Source organism: Pseudopodoces humilis, chromosome 1, assembly GCF_049639895.1.
Source record: "Pseudopodoces humilis isolate 2021_Gansu_Grassland_sample_001 chromosome 1, ASM4963989v1, whole genome shotgun sequence".
NCBI classification, from domain to species: Eukaryota; Metazoa; Chordata; class Aves; order Passeriformes; family Paridae; genus Pseudopodoces; species Pseudopodoces humilis.
In genome coordinates, this window is record NC_142200.1 from 52,529,342 (window position 1) to 52,552,171 (window position 22,830).

General features: G+C 39.2%; 1 protein-coding gene across 2 annotated transcripts in view; it reads left to right on the forward strand.

Annotated features, from left to right (window-relative positions):
• LDLRAD4 (low density lipoprotein receptor class A domain containing 4) overlaps window positions 1-22,830 on the forward strand; it is a 272,964-nt gene that overhangs the window by 128,146 nt on the left and 121,988 nt on the right. For both annotated transcript variants that reach the window (XM_014255081.2, XM_005517283.3), the window contains exon 4: window positions 6,322-6,462. In XM_014255081.2, coding sequence (XP_014110556.1) covers window positions 6,322-6,462 — 141 coding nt within the window. The remainder of the gene's footprint in view (window positions 1-6,321; window positions 6,463-22,830) is intronic.

Sequence of the window (22,830 nt, forward strand, 5' to 3'; positions counted from 1 at the left end):
TGCCAGGGAGCACCAGGCTCACGCTGCTGGAAGGATGTTTCTGCAGAAGCTTTGTGGCTGGAGAGGGTGTCAGGGGGCTTTAATGGGGATGTAAAGGATCTTCACATGAATGAGGAGAAAGAGACTCTCAACTTTTGTTGAGAAGTCCTGGCGTTTCAGTTCTCTGTGGGCATAAGCAGGCAGAACATTGTCAGTCCAGGAAAAGCAGGTGGGTAGAAGGGCAGAAAATGGAAACCCATGTTTATACTGCCTTTCTGTCTTATGGGAAGGTAAGTGATAAATAGAACAAATCATTTATGAAGGTGGCAATAGAAGAGGCTTTCCTTGATTGGCTTTTCTTTGTGCTGGCAGAACTGGCAATTTGTGTGAGCCTGATAGTCTTTGAGATCACCTTGGAGAGACTTTGTCCATTAGTGATGAGTGCTGTGATGGGAGCTGTTGTCTCGTTCCTGAGGGGCCATGCTCAGGGCTGCTGCTGGTCCCCAGTGTGAAGCTGTGGAGCTTGCTCCATGGGCAGGATGGTGGCTCAGTGACAGTGAATCTCCTGAATTTGGTTTCCACTGTTGATAAAAACTCTTTTCTTAACGCCCCAATGGCCCTCAGGATGAGATTTTTCTCTTTGTTTTCACACCAGAGAGACAGGTATATACTGTGAAGTAAGATCACAGGCAAAAGCTAACCTCACTGACCTACCTCAAAATAAAGGAGCTCTTTCAGTTGCCCCCATGATGTCTGGGGTAATTTCATTCAGGCTGTTAATAAAGGTAAGCTTTGTGAAATGTTCTAATGCCCTGAACTGGTGAACTGAGCACAGATTTCGCTACCTGTGTGCAAGAATATTGTGTTTTCTTCCTTTAGCCACTGACATAAATAGTAACTCGTTAAAGGGCATAGCTCCAGGCTTTGCCTTAAGAAGTAGATGAAAAGATAATTGCTGGATAAGCAAGCGAGCATGGGGGACTGTAAGAGCAAATGAGACTGGTTGTGAACCAGTAACAATCTTCTTTCAATCAGCCTGGTTTTAATGCTGTAATCTCCCCTGGGCAGAGAAGGTCTCCATCTCCACGTTGCGTGGCTCCGAGAGCAGCCTCGTTTCTTGGTCCCGCGTGAGGCTGTGGGCACTGAGGACAGGCCTCTGACTGTGGCTTTCAGCTCCGCTTCTTACCCTGCATAAGCTGATCCGCTTTCGTTTTCATTGGTGTTCTGCTTGGCATTCTTTTTGTGAAGTGCTTTTTTGTTTTGTAGAGACCTATTTATCCCTCCCTTCCCTGCACTAGTGGAGGTTTATTAGATCGCATGGCAGCCTGCCATCTTCCTTATTAACCCAGCTTTTCCCAAATAAACATGCTCCTTGTGTGCATGTCTCCTATTTATGATTTACTTCCCATTATAAAGCTACAATATACAATATTAAAAATAATACACAGACAGATGTTTATGAGAGGCTGAACAGGGTTTTATTGTACAGACTCTGGTATTTGTGGTTTATATTTCTTTAATCTCTAGTGAAGTGTGGTTCCTCCCGCCCTCCCCAATTTACTGCTTCTGCCCCTTATTATCCTTATAACAGGTGATGGTGCCCTTTAAACACATTTTCTTTCAGGCTCTTACATGCTGCAATATGAGCAGGAGTATGAAGAAGTATGATGACGTACGTAAAATGGCGACTTTAAGCTAAAAATTAGAAATTAGGCCTTTATTCTGGAGAGTTAGGTCCACCCACCTGGAGGGAAAGGGTTCCTTACCTTCCATTTACATGACTTCAGCAGGGTATTTGATCACCCTCTGCTGGCTGAGATGCTCGGGCAGGTGCCAGTCTGCTGGATTTTGGGAGGGTGCCTTTCTGCTCTGGTGAAGTCCCAGACATCACTCAGGATTTCATTTTGTGCATTTGAACTGTTACTACAGTTTAGTCACGACAGTTTGAAATCACTGGCTGCATATATGGTTTTTTATTTTTTATTCGAATGGATGGAAGAGAATTCTGCCCCTGGGTCAGATAATCATCTCAGACCCGTTAAATAAGCAGCTGTGACATGCATCATAACAGTGGCCTAAACCACCATATTTTTTCAATATGACACTTCGTTGCTTTTTTCCCTTGGCCCGTGGTTGGGCTTACATTCGAAAAACAAACAGCACTTAGCTATAATTAAAAATGCCCTACGGTAAGTGGGATGACAAAACAATGGGAATGCTGTTCATATGGATGAAATCAAGTGTAAATGAAGTCTAAAAGAATTAAGTTGAATACAAGGATAAAATTATCTTGTTGGCTAGGCACAGAAAGTATAAAATAAGCCTTCCCAATACATCAGATCTTGCATTTCACAGTAAAAAACCTGATCAGGGTAGTTTTTTTGTATCATGAGGCAAATACATCTTTTGCTGTAGCAACAGAAACATAACCTTCAATTAAATATTTGAAACTATTTGAAATGTAGTTATATATTAATTGGTAATTGTAGAGTTTTATGCATACAAGCATCTACCTTGGACATGTATGCAATATACTTATTTATACTACTTCCATTCAGTTTCTAAAAATAGGAAATGCTCAAAATAGTATTCTTAGTATTTCTTTTTTTTCAAGATAGTCAAGTCCTACCTGGAAGTATGTTTATTAAAATTTTATGTTGAAGAATCACTATATCATATAGTTTTTTTAAGGCATACTCCAGACATAATTATGAACATAGTAAGACATAATTATAAGTAGGGTTGGTATTTTTCAACCTCCAGTAGCTGTCATCTTGCTTCAGGTTTAGCTCTAGTCAGAGCCTTGCTGACCAACCGACTGATGTTTCACTAATTGCCACTTGAAAATGAAAAGGGAAACTGTCTAGCTTTGAAACATTATTCATGAAAGAAGGATCATGCTGACTTGTTTTCAGAACAGGATCTTTTCCCCCTGTCTTGTCTAGACAGGCCAAGTACATGATTTTGTACTGAAAAGGGCTCTCTGGTGTGTCATTAGGCACGTTGGTTTAGTCTGGACTGGTCTGAATTCCCTGGTCAGAGGGTTTTGAGGTCACTCCTTGTATTTTGGTACAGACCTCTGCAGGTTTATTTCAGTTTGACAAAGCTCTAACATTTGCTTTCTACTACCTCCCTCAACCTGACTTTGATCCATCTTGCTTTACATGGAAGGATTCTTCTCTGGTTTTAGTAAAAGCACACACTGTTTAAATGCATTCACTAAGCAAACTAATTAAAGGTACTGAACTTTTGTTCACAAGTTGCAAATACCAGATCCTAAGTGTATTCTGTGGTCAGAAGTATCTGTATTTTCATTGAATAATCTGTTTAATTAATTTGCCCTATTCCTGCAATACATTTTTTCTTCAAATATTTCTTTCAGACTTCAGCAGAATGCGATTATGCAGACTAAGTCTGGCAACTCTGTGTCCTCCATTAGATATTACATTTTATTAGATTTTGATGTTACTTTTGCAGGTGCATGAGTGAGAAAAAGAGGAAGCCTCACTGATATGCAAGCACTGCTCAGCACTAAACAAAACATTGTTGTGACATCAACACTGTCCTTCAACACTGTCCAGCACTGACTATTTGGATCACAAATCCAAATAGCCACTATGGAGTCCATTGTGAAGAAAGTTAACTCCATCCCAAGCAGGGCCAGTAGAGGATGGCTGCTTCCTTGGCAAATAGATTTGGTGGGAGATCAGAAGGCAACATGATTTTTGACAACACACCCCATTTTCAAATCAACACAGAATTCCTGTGGTATTGTAAGCAATTTTCCAGTCAATGTGGGCACATCAAAAAGGGAGCAAAAGGCCTTTTGGCTCTTTTTTTTAATGTACCTTCACAATGGCTATTTTCACATGTGTGAGGGAATGAGGAAGTAGCCTTAATATTTTACAACAGAAGTTGTTTGAGTCTGCTTTTTGATTCCGTATTTCAGTGTGGTCTGTTGTCTATGACAGACTTGGGTCCCTTTCCCCTAAATCACAATTCCTTTCTTTTGGTTAGTTCTCTTATGATAATGTTAGTTAAACCCCAGAACTTTAAGAGTTTAATATAGCTATGAAAAATGTAATGCTTGGTCTAGTCTTTTGTGTGAAAACCATATAATCTGGTGGCAAACAGACACCTTGAGTTCTTAGCTTTAACTGCTTTTGACTTGACATCTTGCTTGAGCATTTCATGTCAACCATGGAGGAAGCATGGAAAGCACTACCTTAGGACTCAACACAAAGGCACAGGAAAGCAGTACAAGTTAGCCAAAGTAGCATGCCACATATTCCAACTGTAATATGATTGATTCTTTCTAATAGAAGCATTATGTTCTTTACCACTCTAACTTAACCCTGTGTTAAATTCTTCATTTAAGATACCTGGAAAGTTTGAATCCTTTCAAGGTGACTTTTCTAATCTTCTAAGACAGCTTTGTTTATTTTTTTTCCAGTTTCTTCATGAAATTGCAGAAATGAGTCCTAAAGCATTGTAATTATCAGGTTGCTAATGTTGAGTCTGGTCTTTTAAGTCTCCTTTCCAAAAGTAATTGTTAATGCCCTTTTCTGTTCCATGGGTTTCAAAGGCTTACTTCATTTGGTTATGATTTTTTTTATAGTCTATACTCAAAAAGAATCTAAGCCCTTCAATGCCTCTTCAGTTCTTTGTTGTAGCAGAGAAAAACACATTAACAAACAGAAGAAAATAATTTGTTTGTACAGTATTTTATTCTGCAATTTTCATAGGTCAGGGACTGCAGGGTTGGACTGAAAAAGCTTAAATTTGAGGACCTCATTTAGGCAAATACTTATAAAATAAGTACACTTTCACAAAGTGAAATAGATCGAGTTTTTTCCCCACAGGAAATGCTTGTTTTCCTTGCATTTCATACCTTCTATTTATATTCCTAAGTGCCATTTTATATGTTACACATATTTATGCATACAATTTTTTATTGCAGCAGGTTTTTGATGCTACATGTACCAAAATATCATTAATACTCTTGAAAAGTGTTCAGAGTGAAGTCTGCAAATTGCTTTTTTCTATAAAGCAAATGAAAAATGAAAATTAATTTGTTCCCTTTCTCAATTTCTTTTTCCTCTGCTTTGCTATTACCATGCTTGCATTATGCAACAGACACGTAAGTGTCACACCTTGGTAACTGATTTGGGGACTTTTTAGAATTGGAGGTCCTGTTGTCTCAGCTCTGACTAAGTTAAGATTAAAGCAAAGTCTTTTGCTGATACTGTTGAAGATGAGCAAATTCTATCTCTTTGCTGGCAAGGACCAGAAAGCATCTCTCTGAAGCAGGAGCCAACCCATATTGCAGTCCTAGGGAAGCCCAGGGTTCAGGGAATGGCACTCCTTTAATGAGCTACTTGTGAGAGTTTCTAATTCTGTCTGCTTTGCCTCTGCTTGTGAATGACAATCAACAGAATTTGTCAACATACTAGTAGTGTAATCATTAAATTTTAATTTGTCTAGATATAATGTGTTCTCTGTTTTATGTGTATATTTTACTTTGGAACAAACCTAGTGAGAAAGCTTTTCATAATTGTGTGTATATTTTTTGTGAATATTTCCTAATTACATCTCCAGTGCTTGCTATGAAGTTTACTTGGTCTCATAGGAATTGTTCTCATGACAGAATCATATTTAGGGGAAACTGTTCTCCTTTTTTTTGGTAAAAAAATGAAGTGTAAAACTATATCATGCCTGCATTTAGCATTGAGACACCTTACAGGCATTTTAGAAGTTTGCTAACTTTTAAAGAACACTAGCATGCGGGATTTCAATGTGCAGACACCAGGTACTTGATTGTAATTAGGTGGGAGACTGGCAGATTTGCTTTGAGAAGGCAGTTAAGGAATAATTGTCTGTGTCTGGACAGGATTGTTCCTGGTTACAAACTATCCTGTTCCCTTACAGCTGATGCAAGGTTTTTTTTAATGTAGGACAATTACTGTTTTTATTAATAGTGCTGTCTTGCCCTAAATATGCAAGGTGTCACACAAACATATATGAGAACACAGTCTTTGTCCAAAGTGAACTATAATCAACCTGTACTTCAAAAAATATTTCTTATTATTTAAAAAGGTGAATTTTCCCAAATGGCGAATCTGGTTTAGTAGTTGTTTGATTCTGGTGATCAGGAATGTGTCATGTATATATTTATACATGCAATACTATAAGGACAAAATTGATTGTTTTGGTGTTGAAATGACAAAGATCCATCCACTATTATAGCATCTACTTGAAAAATATTGTCATTTTAGCACTGAAGAAGGGTAGGCATCAATTTTCTCACAAATTTTTGCTTTGGTTTCTTTTTTTGCCTTTCAGAGTGCAAATTCACCTGCGCCAGTGGTAAATGCTTGTATCTTGGTTCACTGATTTGTAACCAACAGAATGACTGTGGAGATAACAGTGATGAAGAGAACTGCCTGCTTGTAACAGAGCATCCACCTCCAGGCATCTTCAGCTGTGAGTATTGGCTCCTTGTGTGCATCCATGTATGTATGTATGTATGTCAAATATGTCTGTTTACCTCAGAAATCAGTCTTTTTGGAAACTTGATCTGCAGTATGATATCAAGGAAGTATGAGGCAGAGAAAGTAAATACTATTTTTCTTTGAACAAGCAGGGATTTGTGACACACTTTCCCCAGGATTCTAAACATGGAAATTTGTAGTTATTCCAAGGGAGTTTTTGCTATGGACATTGCGGATATAATCACATGGATCCTATGTGGCCTCTGAGAAAGTGTAATTAAATATTTGTTTTCCAAGATGCTACAAAGTATTCTATGTTCTAAGAGTCTTTATATGCTATTAAGACTATCAAGAAAATTATAATTTTTCTGTTCCTCATTCCTATTAGGTTTATTGGTGCTGAGATCAGAATTGTTTGGTAGGTTAGTGACCTTTGTAGGTATATACTTAAAATAGCTTTAGTTGCTATTCTTCAGCACATAAGTATTGCCCACACAGTGCCAGAGTTTATGACTAGAATTGTTTTCTTAGTGCTTTGCCCTCAGTCATGTACACTGAAATCAAACTTTGCTTTTGCTTTTGTTTCTTGTGCAATAATTTATTTTTAAACCACAGTTCAGCTTTCTGGATGGGTGATAAATTTTCCAGTAAGGTTTCTTACACACAGGTACAATAGAAATACGTTAAGTTACTTCTTCTTTCCAAATGGTTTTGTTCTTCCCACACTGACATACCTCAGTATTCTATTTCACTTCTGGTTGTTACTATGTTTTAGGAATATCTGTTTTGTTATGTTGTTATTAGTAATAGCAATTATGAGCAGAGTATATTTGTAATTTTTGTAATTAATGCATGCAGCTATAAGCAGGACAGAAGATGAAGCCAGATGTTGGCTATACACCTGTCCTCCTGTACCCTCTACCTCCAAGTGAACATGTTCCTAAATGCTGTACTCTAAATCATTTAAACCTTGTACTCTGTGTTACTTTGATACCTCTGCAGTGATTTCAGTGGCTTTGAAATACTAATGACCTATGTATACTTTTAGGCTATTTCATTTTATTTTTGTTTTAATTTGTTTGGTTTTGAGTGGAACTCTCTTCCAAGTCCCAGGACAAGACATAGGCTTTAGTGATGGGTCCAAATCAAAATGTCACATTCGCCCATAACCTTGGCTTTTGAGCTGTAAAAAGCCACATTTTATTGTTTATTCATGCAAAATTTGTAAGCATATCTGTAAAGTCCAAATAGAAGAATTTTTTTTGACTGGGATATTGTACAGCAAGAGCTCTTAAACCAAGCTAGCACAACTGTTTGTCCAAAAGTGGCCACAAAAACTGCAGTGGTAGCAGATGGAGGGAAGGGCTTTGGTGATGAGCAGCAGCTGTGGCATCACAGGTTCATCACCTGTGCAGTGCAGTGGTGGCACCCTTTAGTTCCTAGGTGGAGCCTCTTAGGTGGAACTCCCAAACCCTTCTTCATCCTGAGGTCTGACAAAGAGGGCACTGGTGGTTTTGCAGTACCCCTTTGTGCTGGTGGCAGTCAAGCAGTAATCAAGTATCGTCTTGGCATCTTCTCCTAAAAAAGGCCTTTGGCCTCTAGAAATATTGTTACTTGCTTGATCCAGGATCTGCAAGCTACCTGCTCTTCCCCTAAGTCACATCTGTCCCCCCCAGTCTTGCTGTAGGTCATGAAGACAGGTCTTCCTGGTCAGCTGGCGAGTCATCCCCCTAGCCTCCAGCACCATCAAATTTATCCTGACCAAACCAAACAAAATGTGTCTCTGAAAAACCTCAGCAAATGTTCTCTACGGCTTTCCTGAGAATTGTAGTTGGTGCATTTCATGATCCTGTCTCTGAAAAGTCATGCAAGTTGGCAGCATTTTTTTATTTTTGGTGGACTTGGAGAAAGATAGTCAGCTTCCTCCTCTAATCAACCTTTTACAGCTGTGAGGGCTGTTATCACCCATGTATGGGTGTTAAAACCCCCCCAACAACCAAGACAAAACCCCTCAAGTTTGTTCCTATTAATTATGTTTTCTTAAATCTGTCAGAGTGACTGCTTCTAAAATATGGTGTCCAATAGGCCTACTAATTGAGATCTCCCAAGTGCCCAGGGAAGAGGGGTCATTACGTAAAGTCTTATTAAATCTTTCAAGAACTGTATTTGCTGGTTTTGCAACAGTATTGGAAATGAGGAGTTTGTAGAGGAAATTCTGGATACATTACTAGGAGCATTTGGAAACGTTTAACTTTTTGCTCACCTTGTGGCAGATAAAGCATTTCATTATTTGTTGCATTTGGGGATATTGAAAGTGACTGTACTTTATCATTACAATAGGGACTGTGTGACAAGTGCTGTTAAATAAAGGTACTTCAGTGTTAAGTAAAAAAAAAAAACAACAAATCCCAGTGAAACAGGATCCTAATGGTGAAACAAAGAGAAAAAGAAGATCAAAGCCAGACAGAAAAATAATACAACCATAAACTCTATTTAAATTATATTTACCATGTTCTGGCTATGAAACAGACTACTACATGGTAGAAATCAGTGCCAGATGGTAACAGGAAACAACACTGTTATGGACACGTCAGTTGTGTTGGCTTATTCCAGCTTTGAAAAAATGTTTTTAGAATACTTGCTGAAGTGAGGTCCCCAGGCCTTACAGGGATGACACGTTGAATTAAGAAATGTGTGCATGCTTTTGCTCAATGATTTTAATGGGGATCCCTACCAGATTACACCAGAGTGTGTGCTCTTGAAATGTCCCAGCTGAGCAGGCTGCCTTTCAGGACAGAAGTACATACATTCATTGCTCTCTGAGTAGTAACAAGACATTAATAAGACAGTAACAAGACAGCTCAACTAGAAGAAAATTAGTATTTAAAAAAAAATAAAATCGCTTGAGGAATATTAAACCAGGTATTTCTTTTTGGTCAGTGTTACATATAAGGTTTGTTCTTGCATCTTCTTGCTTGTGTGCAGTTCTTGAATGAGAAAGAAACTGTTGAAAGGAGCCACTTACTAGTTTGTGCTGGTTAACATCCAAGCAGGGTATCCTGTTTCTCCCTGGGACTGCCCTTTTCTTTACCTACAACACATAATCACTACAAGCAGTATGCTGTCCCCTCTGCTGCTTGTTCAAAGAATCCCTTTGCTGTATTCAAACCTTCTATCCTCCTGTGATGGAAAAAATATTCATCTCATTTCAGAGTTATACACAGGCTGTCCCCAAACAATGTCTGAATAAATAAATTTTCATATGAAAGTTTTGCTTTAGTTTATTTAAGCAGTATGTGCCATGTTAGTGGTACCCCGTATTTCCCAGCTGCTGACGCATTTCTCATTTTTGTTCTTGCCAGCAGCCAAATCCAGAATGTCTTGTTGGAGCTTCTTGTTTAGTTTAGTTAAGTTGCATGGGCAATGGCATGGAAAGATTTTCTTTTGTGGGTGACCTGCTCCCTGGATCTCCTGATTATAAGAGATGCTATCTTTATCTGTTAGAGGAGTTCACATCTCCCAGATCTGTTGTTCCTCCCTCCTTGCCATTCTTATATGGCTCCAGTGTGCTAACTGTTCAGTCTTTTAAATCACAGAATGGTTGGGGTGGGAAGGGACCTGAAAGATCATCTAGTTCCAAGCCTTCTGCCATGAGCAGGGACACATACTGGAACATTGCTTTAAAGCCCCATCCAACCTGGCCTTGAACACTTCTAAGGATGGGCCACCCACAATTTCTCTGGGCAGCCTTCTCCAGTGTCTTCCTGCTTTACCTAGTCTAAAACCTATTCTCATTCAGGCCATTCCCCCTTGTCCTATCACTACATGCCCTTATAAGAATGCTGCTACTGAGCTCAACGTCTCACCTGTGCAAAGGAGAAAAAAATGTGTATCTCTGGAGCCCTTTGGTTGTCTTAATTTTCCTTTGCTGACTTATACGTAGGGCTGCCTTATGCTGCTGTGTGGGCGATTCATTCTGTATAGCACAGAGAAATTGGAGGACAGCTGGGAAAATCCAAGGTGTGTTAGAGTCTGATTTTAGATGGCACAAGCTGCAGTCCAGCAAGTTGATCAAAATACATGCTAAGGCATTTAAGCTGAACATATTAAGGTATCAGCTTGCTTGGTTTGCACCAGGATGCAGGTTTGGTGATGCATGTTGAAGCACACCTCCCGTCCTCGGTGAGGACACCCAGTGCTACTGCATCTCTCCCTGCAGGTCGCCTTGTGCATAGCCCATGTCAGCTTTCAGTAGGGCTACTTCTTTTTGTTTTCATCAGCTGTAAGGACTTATTGATTGAGATAATGGAGATGACTGTTCTTTTAAGACTACTTGGAGGTCAAGGGTGTATTTAACAGCACAAAGCCATGATAGGAAAAATGAGGCAAAGAGCAGGATTTTTAACATTGCAGGCTTGGCCCTGGCAGCAGCTTGCCACTCCATGTGACCTGGAGAATTTGGACTCCAAAGAACTGAAACAATGTGCCTGCCTCTAGAAGGACACAGTTCATTTGTTTGAGCATTTCCCTTTGTTTCACAAAAAACGATCAGCCTGCCTTGTCCTGCTAAAAGTAAATTAGATTTTGAAATGGGACGCGTAGTTTGTTGTCTGCAGACTGCAGTGTCCAAGTCACGTCTTACTGAGAAGGGTTGTGGTGATGGGGATTTTAGGGTTTTTAGTTGTTTGGTGGAAACAGTACAGGTAGTTGTCTTTGCTGTGGTCTGTATGTGTTTGTGGGCATATCAAACACAAATATTGACACGCTTGAGACTTTATGGAAGAATAAAATAAGTGAGAACAAATCCTTCTTGTCATGTGCAAATTATGTCTACATCAAATTTCAAGTTGTCAGCATTGATGGAGGTGATGTGTCATGGCTGTTTTGGCATAGAAGAATTTCCTGTAGGAGTTCATTTTCCTCTGCAAGGTAAAAAAACCCAAACAAATCAAATATATAGCTCTCCCTTTCACCACCCCCACCTACTGCTGTCAGCTCTGAGCTTTGTAGGGATCTGCAGGGGGTTGGAGAATGATTCTGTTTTAAAAACAAAAAGCTCAATCAAAGGAAAATATTTTGTTTAAAGAGACCTTTGGCATCCCCCTCTGACTGTGACACCGAATTTGTGCAGATAAAAACAAGCGCTTAGATTTACATTTTGATTGTGCTTCTGCTTTCATGTGTGCCGGGCTGTCCCACTTCAGGTGAAATTTATCCATTTCTTTAAATATTTAGCAGTCTAGCGTTGATGTTAATGAAAGTCTGGCACTGCTATTTTGAGCATTGCAACAATGATAGTAATTTTCAGTGTCAGATTACTGCTTCTCGGAGGAAAAGGGAGATGGGAGGAGGGAAGAGCAGGGAAAAAAAAAAAAATTGTTTCGGCTCTAATAGAGTTTGTCATCAGCCTGGCTGTGCCAGACAGATGGATCATGAATACTGTCTAGACGCTCTCTGCCTGAGTGGAGCTGTGGTCTCTAAGGACAAGCAGTGAGACGCCGGCTTAAGTGACTGGGGAAAGTCAGGACGTGCTCCCCTCTCAGCAGATAGAGATCCGGGCTGATCCTGCCCGCCGGTGCTGGGAGCCGGTCAATACCGAGCTCAGCTGAAACTTGGCTGTTCTGGGGCTTTGGGGGGGAAAGGAGAGGGATGTTGTTACGGCAGTATCGATTTCAGCTGCATCTGCCCAGGGACTGCGGGGTGATTGAGCTGGGAGTATAGATCTCGGGAGGGGGTGGATTGGGAGAGTCATCATCTGGCTATAAAGCACACGCTTTAAAAAACTATGCGGTCACCTGTATTTATCAATTGCTTTAGTCGCAGTATATGCTGGAAAATGCCTACTTACTTGCTTATGTTTTCTTTATTTGGCCACTTGTTCAGAAGGATTCATCTGTTTCCCTACCCGGGGTTCCCTGTGTCCCCGGCTGTTAAGATGAGGTTGCGTGAGGCTGCCTTTGGAAAGGAGAAGCTGTGGTAACCAGGTGAGACCCATAGCCTAGGGCAGGGCTTGTGCTATTTGGTGGTCTCTCATGCTGTTACTTGTCCCTTCTCTGTCACTAAGCACAATTAACGATAAAAAAATTTCTAATGTCAGTGGAGTGATAAGTATTTTTTGACCAGCAGAGTTTTGACAAAAACTCAGGTTGATACATATGCTAACTTATTTAAAAAGCAGGAGGTTCTCTGTAATCTCTGGGGTTCAGATTACAGAATAAATCATAGCACTTTGGATTTTAGTTCTGTGTATATGTCATTAAATACTAGATCAATATTTTTATTTAGAAAATTCAATTGGTTCAGCCTAAGTGCAGTCTTGTTTCTTGAAATGCTATAATCAGGTTCTGTGCTTTGTTTTGAAATAATTTTATCCTTGTGTATTTTTAAAGCACATTATGGAATGTTAACAATTAATATGATCTTGAAAATTTGAAAAAGAGCAAAACATTAAGGTGACTTTTGTATATTCTTTTCTTAAAATTTTGTATGTATTTTAAAAAATACTGTAATCCCTGAAATAGAATTCTGGTAACAGGAATGCTGTAACAAAACTGCAGTGGAATTCAGTAATGCTAGAGTTTACATATTCTTTCCCTAAGGCTTTACACTGTTAGTGATATGGACAAGCCAGACACACACACATACATGTATGTGGCCAATAACAACTATGAAATGTGCTGGTGCAAAATTAGGTGTTCGCATTTGCTTAAGAACGGGGCTGATCTCGGCTCCTGGTAAGGGATTTCCATTTCATGAAGTTTCCAGCTGAACATTAATCATATATTTACAGCTAATGAGAGAAAGAAAAACTCACAGTACTGTGCAGATGAAAACATGGGAATCTCAGTAGCTCTGAAATGCTATTTTGTTCATTCTCAAAGTATGTAAGTCAGTTGTATCACATTTAATCAAGATCAGAAAAAAATGTTCTTTGAAGTTGTTTGTGTTTGCTCTTCACACACATTTCATTCACCCTTCCATCAGTTGCTGTTAACTTTTAGGAAACTTCATCCATTGCTAAATGTTACTGCTCAGTACGATCATGTTGGGTAATCCTTGTGATTTTTCCAGTTCCCTTTTTGGCTACTGATTTCTTAAAGATGCAAAAGAGAATTGTAAGCTCTCAAAGTGAACTGTGTAATAAAATCTTTGTTCAAAGACTGACTTTTATGTATCTTAGAAAGTGATTAAGATTCAGGTTGGAAATCTCAGAGCAGTACTGCCAAGCACAATGTGACTTTGTATCTTACAGATTGATTTGGCTCTTCAAGACACCAGAGCTCCTCCTGGACCTGTGTGAGGCTGGGAAATGACCTCCCACACTCTCTGTGACACTCTTTTTACACACTGGTTCTCCACCAGACTTGCATGGTAGCAGAAACATTCCATCAGTGCCAGTGTAAAAGTCAAGTATGAAAACCCCAGTGCAGTCTCATACCACAGGCAAGATCCCTGGAAAGAGAATAAATTGTGAGACAGTTATTTTCATTATTTCACATGCACCTAGTAGATGCTTGAACATGACATTGGGAATCATACAGGGTGTAACTGAGCAACTTTTGTTACTTTTATTTTCAGTCCATGTTAGTAAGTGTTGTCCATTGCTGCCCTTCCTCACTGCATTTTCATTTGCAGGGGTCACACTGTACTGTGCACTAGACACTGCCTAGCTAAACCTCTGTAAGTTTTAGATGCAGTTCTGAAATCTTCCTGTGTGAATTTTACAGCCACAGCTTTCCCCATTATTCACTCAATCCACATTGGTTATTGCTGGTAAATACTCATTAGGAGGAGCAGTGCATTTATACTGTTTGCACTTGGCTACTACAAGCCTGGAGGAGCCATTGGCAACTATTCCTTCTATACAGCATTGGAAGTTGTTCAGGTGCTTAGGCAGTAACTTATATTTTCTTATAGTATAAAATGTTTTGTGAAGGTTTAATAAAAAGTAATGTTTAAAAAAATCCTCACAAGAAAGGGACATAAAGTCAGACTAGATCACCTTCCTTCTCTAACAATGTTGCAGACGGTGATGTCTGATTGCTTTTCATTCTGCAGATGTGTATCTGACCATTTATCTCCAGAAACTCTTCATCTCCCTGATGAAATGAACCACCTTAATTTTTCTTAAGCAGGCTCATCTTCTACTTCTGCTGTAAAGTAACAACTGAGATTAAGGTGAATTGGGGGATTCCTTTTAAGTTCTGGTATGATTACATGCACAGTGAAATTTTTTTTGTCTCAAGTTTCTATGTAAATTTTCATATGCCTCATGCTCAAGGAAATCCATGCTTTTCAGTGATCTCTACAGTGGTCTGTATTGGGAGTGAAATGATGTTTTTCCATATCATGTAGTGTTTAACCAAAGCATGTTGCTTTGGCCATTAGTAGCTACTTTTCTCAGACTGGAAATCCTGATGAAACCCTTATGCTCTCCACAGTTTTGCAAGTGCTTGAAAGTGGCACAAGCCGCTGTTGCCTCTTGTGGTGGGTCCCTCACTTGTTCCTGTGCAAGTGTTTGTGCAGGCACACAGGAGTTGGGCTGGAGGCTGACCTGGTTCTGATGAACTCTGAGAAATGTGTACTATGTTTTGGCTGGTGTCATGTCCTTGATTCTGTTCTCAGCTCGACTGTACAACCTCTTGTGCCTGCACAAAAGCAGAGGGAGGTACAAGTGGCTCTGTTCAATGGTGGCTTATCCTTGACTGGTTTAAAGGTTCTGTGCCTTAGTCCCTGCCGCTCTAAACTATGTGCTGATAAACCTTTCTCTGAATACAAAAGAGTTTGGGAATTAAGAACTGACAGTTGCTTTTCCCCTTTTCCATAATTCTGAAAATCTCATTATTTGTCACTTTTTGTAATAGAAAAATGAAACAGAGGAGTGAAGCATCAGAATGGGTCTCAGGACAGTCCCTGGGTATGGGCTCTTTTGGACTGAACCCAGGCTAGTACAGTGTAATATATCATTTTGATAACCAAGTCCATCTTGGCTTAAGTCATGGAGCTTTACTGGGATAATGTTAGCTAGTTAAATTACTACATAGGGACAACTCTCCTGGGTCAGATCAAAGGCCCAGCTAGCTCACCATCAAATCTAACACTAGCCAGTTGCAGGTATTAAGTGAAAGAGTAAAAAGCAAATTTGATAAACAGTTCTGCTTTCCCAGTAAACCTGATTCTTTGGAGGAATGCTGCACTGCTTTGCATGAAGAGCATGGGGTTTATGTCCTCTGGAGAGAATTTAGCATTTGGGAAGGGCAGAAATTGGGGTAAAGAGAAACATCTCATTTCTGAAGTGTGAGAATAAGTGAAGATCCACCAACCCTTCACTAACCAGTAAATGTGTGGGCACCGTTGGCTTCTTCTATATGCAGCACATACTTTTCATGTTAAGGCATTCTGAATGTAGGACATGAGCTAGAAGGTGCTGAATTCATGCCAGCTAGCAAGACTATTTACCTGGGTCTTTTAATTTGTTTTGTGAAGAATAGGGACTTTTACTTTCTCTAAGTTTACTGTTTTTTTCTGAGTGATGTTGTGGGTTTTATAGTCAGGATTTGTGGACTTTGTGACAGCTTTATATTTAATGGTGAACCAAGTTCATCTTGCAGGCTTAAATTTGTTTTGGCTGTTTGAGAAAACAAATGCACTGACAAAGCCTACTGCACGTAGAAAACACAGTTGTCACCTGTGACTGTGTAGCACGCAGGCATCAGATACTGTGGGAGTACGCGTGTATCTTAGAGCAGACTTGTGCTTATTTTTGTTTTATATACATGCATGTTGTATGCAAACCTAAGGAGTGAATACAGACTGGTTAGAGTTAAGAAAAATACCAGAAACATAGAAATATCTATACTCAGCTTCTATGAAAACACAAATTGGTATTTCTATCTTTGTTTAAAAACAACTGTTCTTTTAATTGCAGGTTAAGGCTTAAAATCAAGACTAAAAGAGAATTTTGCGTTCTATTTAGATCATAAATGAGACAGTGGAACCAATTCTTTATACTGAGATGCTGTTAGGAACTAACAGAGAACAGATGAGGACAGTGAGCTGTTAAATCAGTTCTGTTTTGTGTGGGTTAGAAGACTTTTATAACAACTTAACAATGCAGTCTAAGGTGCTAGAGATGTATTGGACACAGCATTGTCCAACCGTACATGATAAGATCACAGGTCTACTTATCTTTCCAGCAGTATTGCCACGCTGATAGTTTCTTCCTTCCTTCCTTCCCTGTTTTCTCCTTCTTCTTTCCTTCTGTTCAGTATCAGTGTGTGATAGTTTCATGAAAGCAAGACACAGGAGGGGTCTGGTAGGGGTAGAGATAATAGTGACACATTATGTGAATACTGAGTCTGACACCTAGTAGCACCTTGATAGAAATAGAAAGCTGTGATCACAGTATTAAAGTATGCTAACAAGCTGAAGGAGCTAATGGGCTTAATTTTTTACAGTGCAGATGTTCATCCAGCATTTGTGCTGAATGCAATAACAAATGTGTGGGGGCTGATGGTGATGTTATTGTGTTCTTGGCAGCACAGTCTTCCAAAACAATCTTCCTTTCTTTGATATTTTACTAAGAGTTAGAATGTTCTTTTTTGTGGTCTAAGATAGAAACAAATTGGTATGACTAAGGCTGGTTGGCCTAGGGACGTCTTCATTCAAATAGGGGGCTCCGTAAGAATCGGTGTACCCCTGTGTTTGTTGATGGGGATTGGTGTTCCAGTTCATGGATAGTTCATGCTCCACATCTCCTACTAAATTTCAGATAGTCTTATTGTTGTTGGTTTCAAAACCGAGCTCATCTGGCCAAAATAAACCGTTTGCTTTGAGGAACTGTAGAGCCACAGTCTGATATAAAGCTCAGCTCCCACTTTTTCCCAGAGAAGAGGCAGTGGTCTCCTGGAGAACGGTCACAGTGGCCTGTATTCCACGCTGGTACCTCAGCCTCACCACCCACCTCATGGCATTTCAAATGGTCACGCTCTTCCTTTGTGTTCAGTGCTTTGCAGCTAATGAGAATGATACTGCTATCTTGTGGAACCTTTCAGCTCTTTCTATAGGAAATGATCTTGACTTCCAGCAGATTCTGATATTCCTGAAGAAATTACCTATTGTACCAGTCAAAGATTTGCTAGATGTTGATGGGGATCATTATGTTGCAAACCTCTCCATTTTTTTTATTTTCTTCCCTCTCCCTAACAAAGGCGCTGGCTTGTTTATCTACCAGCAGGAAAGGTGCACGTGGCTTTTGTTTGTAATAAGATGCATCTCTCACTGTGAATACCTCTCACTTTTGATAGGCTATTACAATGTAGGTGATCAGTCAACTGGCCCTGACTATATTCAGGGCTGGTGGTTCTCCTCCAGCAAATAAATTTGCTGCAGCATATAACACAGGTTTCAGACCATGTCCCCTTTTGTCAAGCATCTTAGATAATGTGCAATCAATAAAGGAAAATAAATTTCACTGATGTTAGAAAACTAAAGGAAGGACTGAAATGCTATGAGGAATGGTAGACTTGTCAATTAGTGAATAGGTCTTGCCACCAGTTCCAAGTTTGCTTGACATCTCTGCCACCAACTTCCTGTGCAATCCTGATTAAATAATTCTTTGTTTTCTTTCTTAATTTTCTTATTTAAAAAATGGAGATAATGATGTTCATCTGTGTTAAAGAAGTAATAAAAGAAAATGAAATTTATATGTGGTTGAAAAACAGGAACAGGTATGTTAAGCTGTAATAGTCGTAGAAAATGGGCATTATGTACTGGAAAAAAACCTGCAATTATAAGGTGACAGAGAGAATAAAAAAAAAATTAAAGTATGTGCTTTGTGTTGTACATTTAACATTGATGTGTACTGTCCATTATTATTACATGTATATTTAATTTTTCACTTGTGTGGCAACAAGAAAATGTATATGCTATATAGTTTCTAAGTAGGTACATAAAAAGTGGGTACATAATTTGCATTAAAATGCGAGTAGAGACAACAGGAGAGAGTTTCATTAGTCAACTGTAATTCCACAATTGAAGCAAAATATCCTAAAATGTGGTGAATGTAATGCAATGTAATGATGTTTGGTGGTGTGTTAGTGAAGTTTGAAAAAGAACTTGGGAAGGATTTAATCAAATGAGGTCAGCAGTCAACAGAATGATGGATGAAATTCAATCTTGATTAATGCAAGTAATTCATACCAGAGGGCAAAGTATTAATACATTTTATTAGGTTCTAATTAATTGTGTAATTTCAGGAAAAGGACCACTAAAAAGCAAAACTATGAAAGGCTGAATGAAGACCTCTTTAGAGAATATAGTTGTGGTCAGATAAAGTATTTTGAGTCAATAAAAATAGGATGTGAAATGTTATGATGCTGCTACATAAATCAACATTTAACCTTTATTTAGAATGCTGTTTCTGCAGCACAGAAACATACTGTGGATGTAGAAAACACAGGAAAAAAACTGAAAGAAGCTGTGAACAGACCTGGATACATATAGGACCCAAAAATTTTGGAATCATTTGCTTTTTGAGTCTAGGCAAAGGGTGGGAAAATAAAAAGGTACGCAGAACTATGGGTGTGGAACAGGTGGCTCAGACACTTGGTGTGTGTGGTAAGATTAGACTATCATTCAGTACAATTCAAAGCTGATACAAAAGAAACTTTTTCACCCTTTCTGTCTTTAGGCTGTATACCTCATTACCATGCAATGCTTTTGAGGCCAGGATTTAGCAATACTTAAAGGAAGGAAGCCTCTCAACACTGACTCCACTTTTGTGTAATCTGTCCAGAGGGTACTCGTTAAGAAATGTATAAGGCTGAAGTTTCAGGCACTCAGTTAATTTCTAGCTACGGGATCATGTTGAGAGCTTGGGAGGACATTTTCTCATTCTTTTGGAGAGCTAAGCATCCTTATCCAGGAAGATACGGATTCCTAAATGTGGTGTGAAACTGAAGTCCATAGTAAGTGACTTGAAATACTCCTCATGGCAGCTATGATCAAAATCCTTATGTGCAGTTTCCCTGACTTAAGTAATTACTGATATTGCGAGTAATCACCCTCTGTCATATCTTATAATGCAGAAATCTTGACTGTCTTTCATAGAAGGTGGTTATCTAGTGAGGCTGGCACACTGAGTTGCTCAACAAATGAAAACTGTGGAATCTCTGCCAGCCTGTGCTGGATTGCCTATTGCACACCATGCTGTAGCCCTGGGAGGGGCATTGAGCACAACTCCAGCACTGGAGAGTGTGCTGACGGGAAGAGTTTACCAGGAATTGCAAAGGGAGCCGGTTTAAGCAAGCAAGGATCAGAATTAAATGTGTTGCAATATGGATTGGTATTTGATTCTTTGAAGTTTCCTACAGCCCTTCTTTCCATTCAGCTCATGCTGATAAACCAGACCCTCAGAAATGTCTTCTCCTTAAACATGATGTACTGAACTCCATATGTAAAAGCCCAGCGGTGGTGGACAGCACTTGTAGGTCTTCTCTTCTTGTAGGAGGTGATAACAGTTTCTTTGCCTATTGCAACACGAGCTCTCCATTAATTAGGACTTTGAGAGAGAAATGTGTGTAGGCTGTGAACATGCAGAGTGATGCAGAGAGGTGGGAAACAGATGTGTGGTCATGTATGCACCAGCCAGCTATTACTCAGATACCATCCGCCTGCTAATTAGCGCCTAGAATGTTGAAGAACGTTGGTGTTTGTGCGATTGCTGGAGTGAAGTCCTGCATCTGGTTTTCACACTTGTCTCAATTGCTGCACAGTACCATAAGTAACATGCTTCAATTAAAATTGTTTTGAAAGTGATGTATCTAGAACTTCCTTGTTGCAACAAATTAATTTCTTGGTGTAGATTGCTGTAAGTATAGGGCCATCAGCTTTCTGTACCCTTGAAGGGCCAGCACTTGGGTTAACACTGGAGAGGAAATCTGACTCATCCATTTTGCTTCCTGTCATGCTAATGAACCCAGTGTGTGCCATCTCAACTTTAAACTTCCCCCTTGGTGATTCTCACTGTACCCTTTTCAGTGATGAGTCGGCGAAGAGAAGCCAATTTCTGAGCTGCCATAGCTGGGGCAATTATGTGATAATATTACCTGTGTGACAAGCGTCTCCTTAGGAAAACTATTAGAATTTATCTTGTGTTTTTCTGTATTATCTCTGAGAGTTTTGATGCAAAGTATTAGTATTTCCAGTTGCTATATGTCCTAAAAAAACTACACACGTGTGCACATACGTGAGCATGTATTCTTAGAACAGACTTTTTTATTTTGTGAGGTCCAGATCCGAGATACGTTTCAGTCCTGCACATCATTATAGGAACAGGCAGTAGCAGACAGCGCAATTAGTGTTGCCACACTGGGGTTATAAATTATCTACTACTCTATACTGTGCTGCATTCCAAGTAAAAGGCACATCTGTAGATCAGAAAGAGCAACTCTGATGCCAGAACATAAATGCAGAGATGAATTTTCTCTGATCCAGTTTCTGCATTTGTAAAATGTTTCTCACACTTTTCTGGAACAACTTCCTTCTTTATCAATATGAAAAAGCCTGTGAGTTATAAGTGTGTTTCTAATCTTCCAGGTAACTGGGGAAATAATCCCTATTTCCCCCCTCCCCTTCTCCCCCTGCTTATCTTCCCTCCCCACAGAATGCTAAAACATTGTTTTTCCTCCCACAGTTGAAAGGTGTATTTTTCAGAATACAGATGAGATGTTTGTTGGCTAGCAAAGAATAAAGCAAAACAAGAGACATGTCTTTCAAGTACAAATGGGGCTTTAGAGATCTCTGTTGGAGAGCCTAATTTCTATGTGAGCACAACTGTTTCTCCATATTGCCTGGAACACTTCACTTATACACTTGGCCACACTTTCTATTATGGATTCTATAAAGACATCATTTGTCATGATAATAATTGTGTACAAAAATGTTTATGCACAATAAAAATAAATTTCAGAGACCCACAGACACAAAATTTTGCAGTTCTTTTCAATATACTGAGCTGGATTAAATGATAATAAATAGGATTCCTTTCTCCATTCTGCAGGGCTAACTGAACTTAGTGCTTTGAAGCATATCAGTTAGTTTTTGGTTTTTTTTAAGTATTTATAATTTTTGGCCTCTCTAGTGAAAAAGGTGAAGTATTATTTCAATATAAAAACCTTGCTTGCAGAGTGCATTTTCATTACACTGGTAGTCTGTGACTGAAAAAGAGCAATCACAGACTTTATAGCATATTTTTAACTAGGTGGATTACTGGTTATTATAGGGAATGCGTTGTTGGCTTTTTTCAGCTAAATAGAAAAAAATCACATTAGTAAACTACAGACTGCATAGGCTTTTTATAGAAATTGTTTTCTTCAATTATGTCATGTATAAACCACAGTCAAAAGGTATATTTGTCCCTGATTTCAGCGGCAGTTAAGTCATTTAAGTAGGAGCGAGACACACAAATGTGTTCTATATGTGACCATAGTAGCTATTTAAGCTGAGGATTTAAGCAGACAGAATGTAATTATCCCCATTGCAAGACTAATACACAAGGGAAAAATGCCATAGGATTTTGTAATAGCAACAAGTGGTCAAGACATTACATTTATGCTTTGCTAGTTTTACCAGCTGTGTCTCATTCCATTATTCAGACAGACACACACACACACACACACACATACACACCTCTCTTTTAATTAATTATAGTTGTCGACCAGTGGGGGAGGAAAAGAAACCAACTCCAGAGGTGATTTTCCAGAGAAAATCTGATTCCAGAGTGGGGCCACCAACTGCTAGAAATCTCAAGATGTGAAATAGGTTTTTGAGGTTTAAAAATCTTTGATCATCGCATGAATCTGAAAAGAAATACAGTTATTGGGATTTTCTTAGTGATCTACTTATCTCAGTTAAAACCAAAAGAAAATATCAGAAAAATGCTGTTTTTTCTGCCTCATGTAGTGCATGAAGCTGCATCCATCCACGATCCAGAACAAAACATTTGTTTGAGTGACAAAACATTTCTCTGAGGAAAACACAGTGAAAGCAGTGTGTTGGAAACCAGGATTTAAGGTGCTTCTTCCAAATGGACAGGTATAGGTGATGATACCACATTACCTATATTCCTAAACTGTTCATCTTTAAACAAAAACCCTTCTATTTCACATGGCATAGTATTTCCTTGCCAACAGTGCCTCGCTCTCTGATGGTGTTTGTACAGTGTTTGTGAAGGAAGGCTGGCTGACCATGAACACTGGGAGACAGAAATGAAAATAGCTACAAGTATACAAGTGTTTGAAGATGGTAGAATAGTGTTTTGGGTTTTTTTCACATCTTTGGTAGGGGGCTGGGGTAGAAG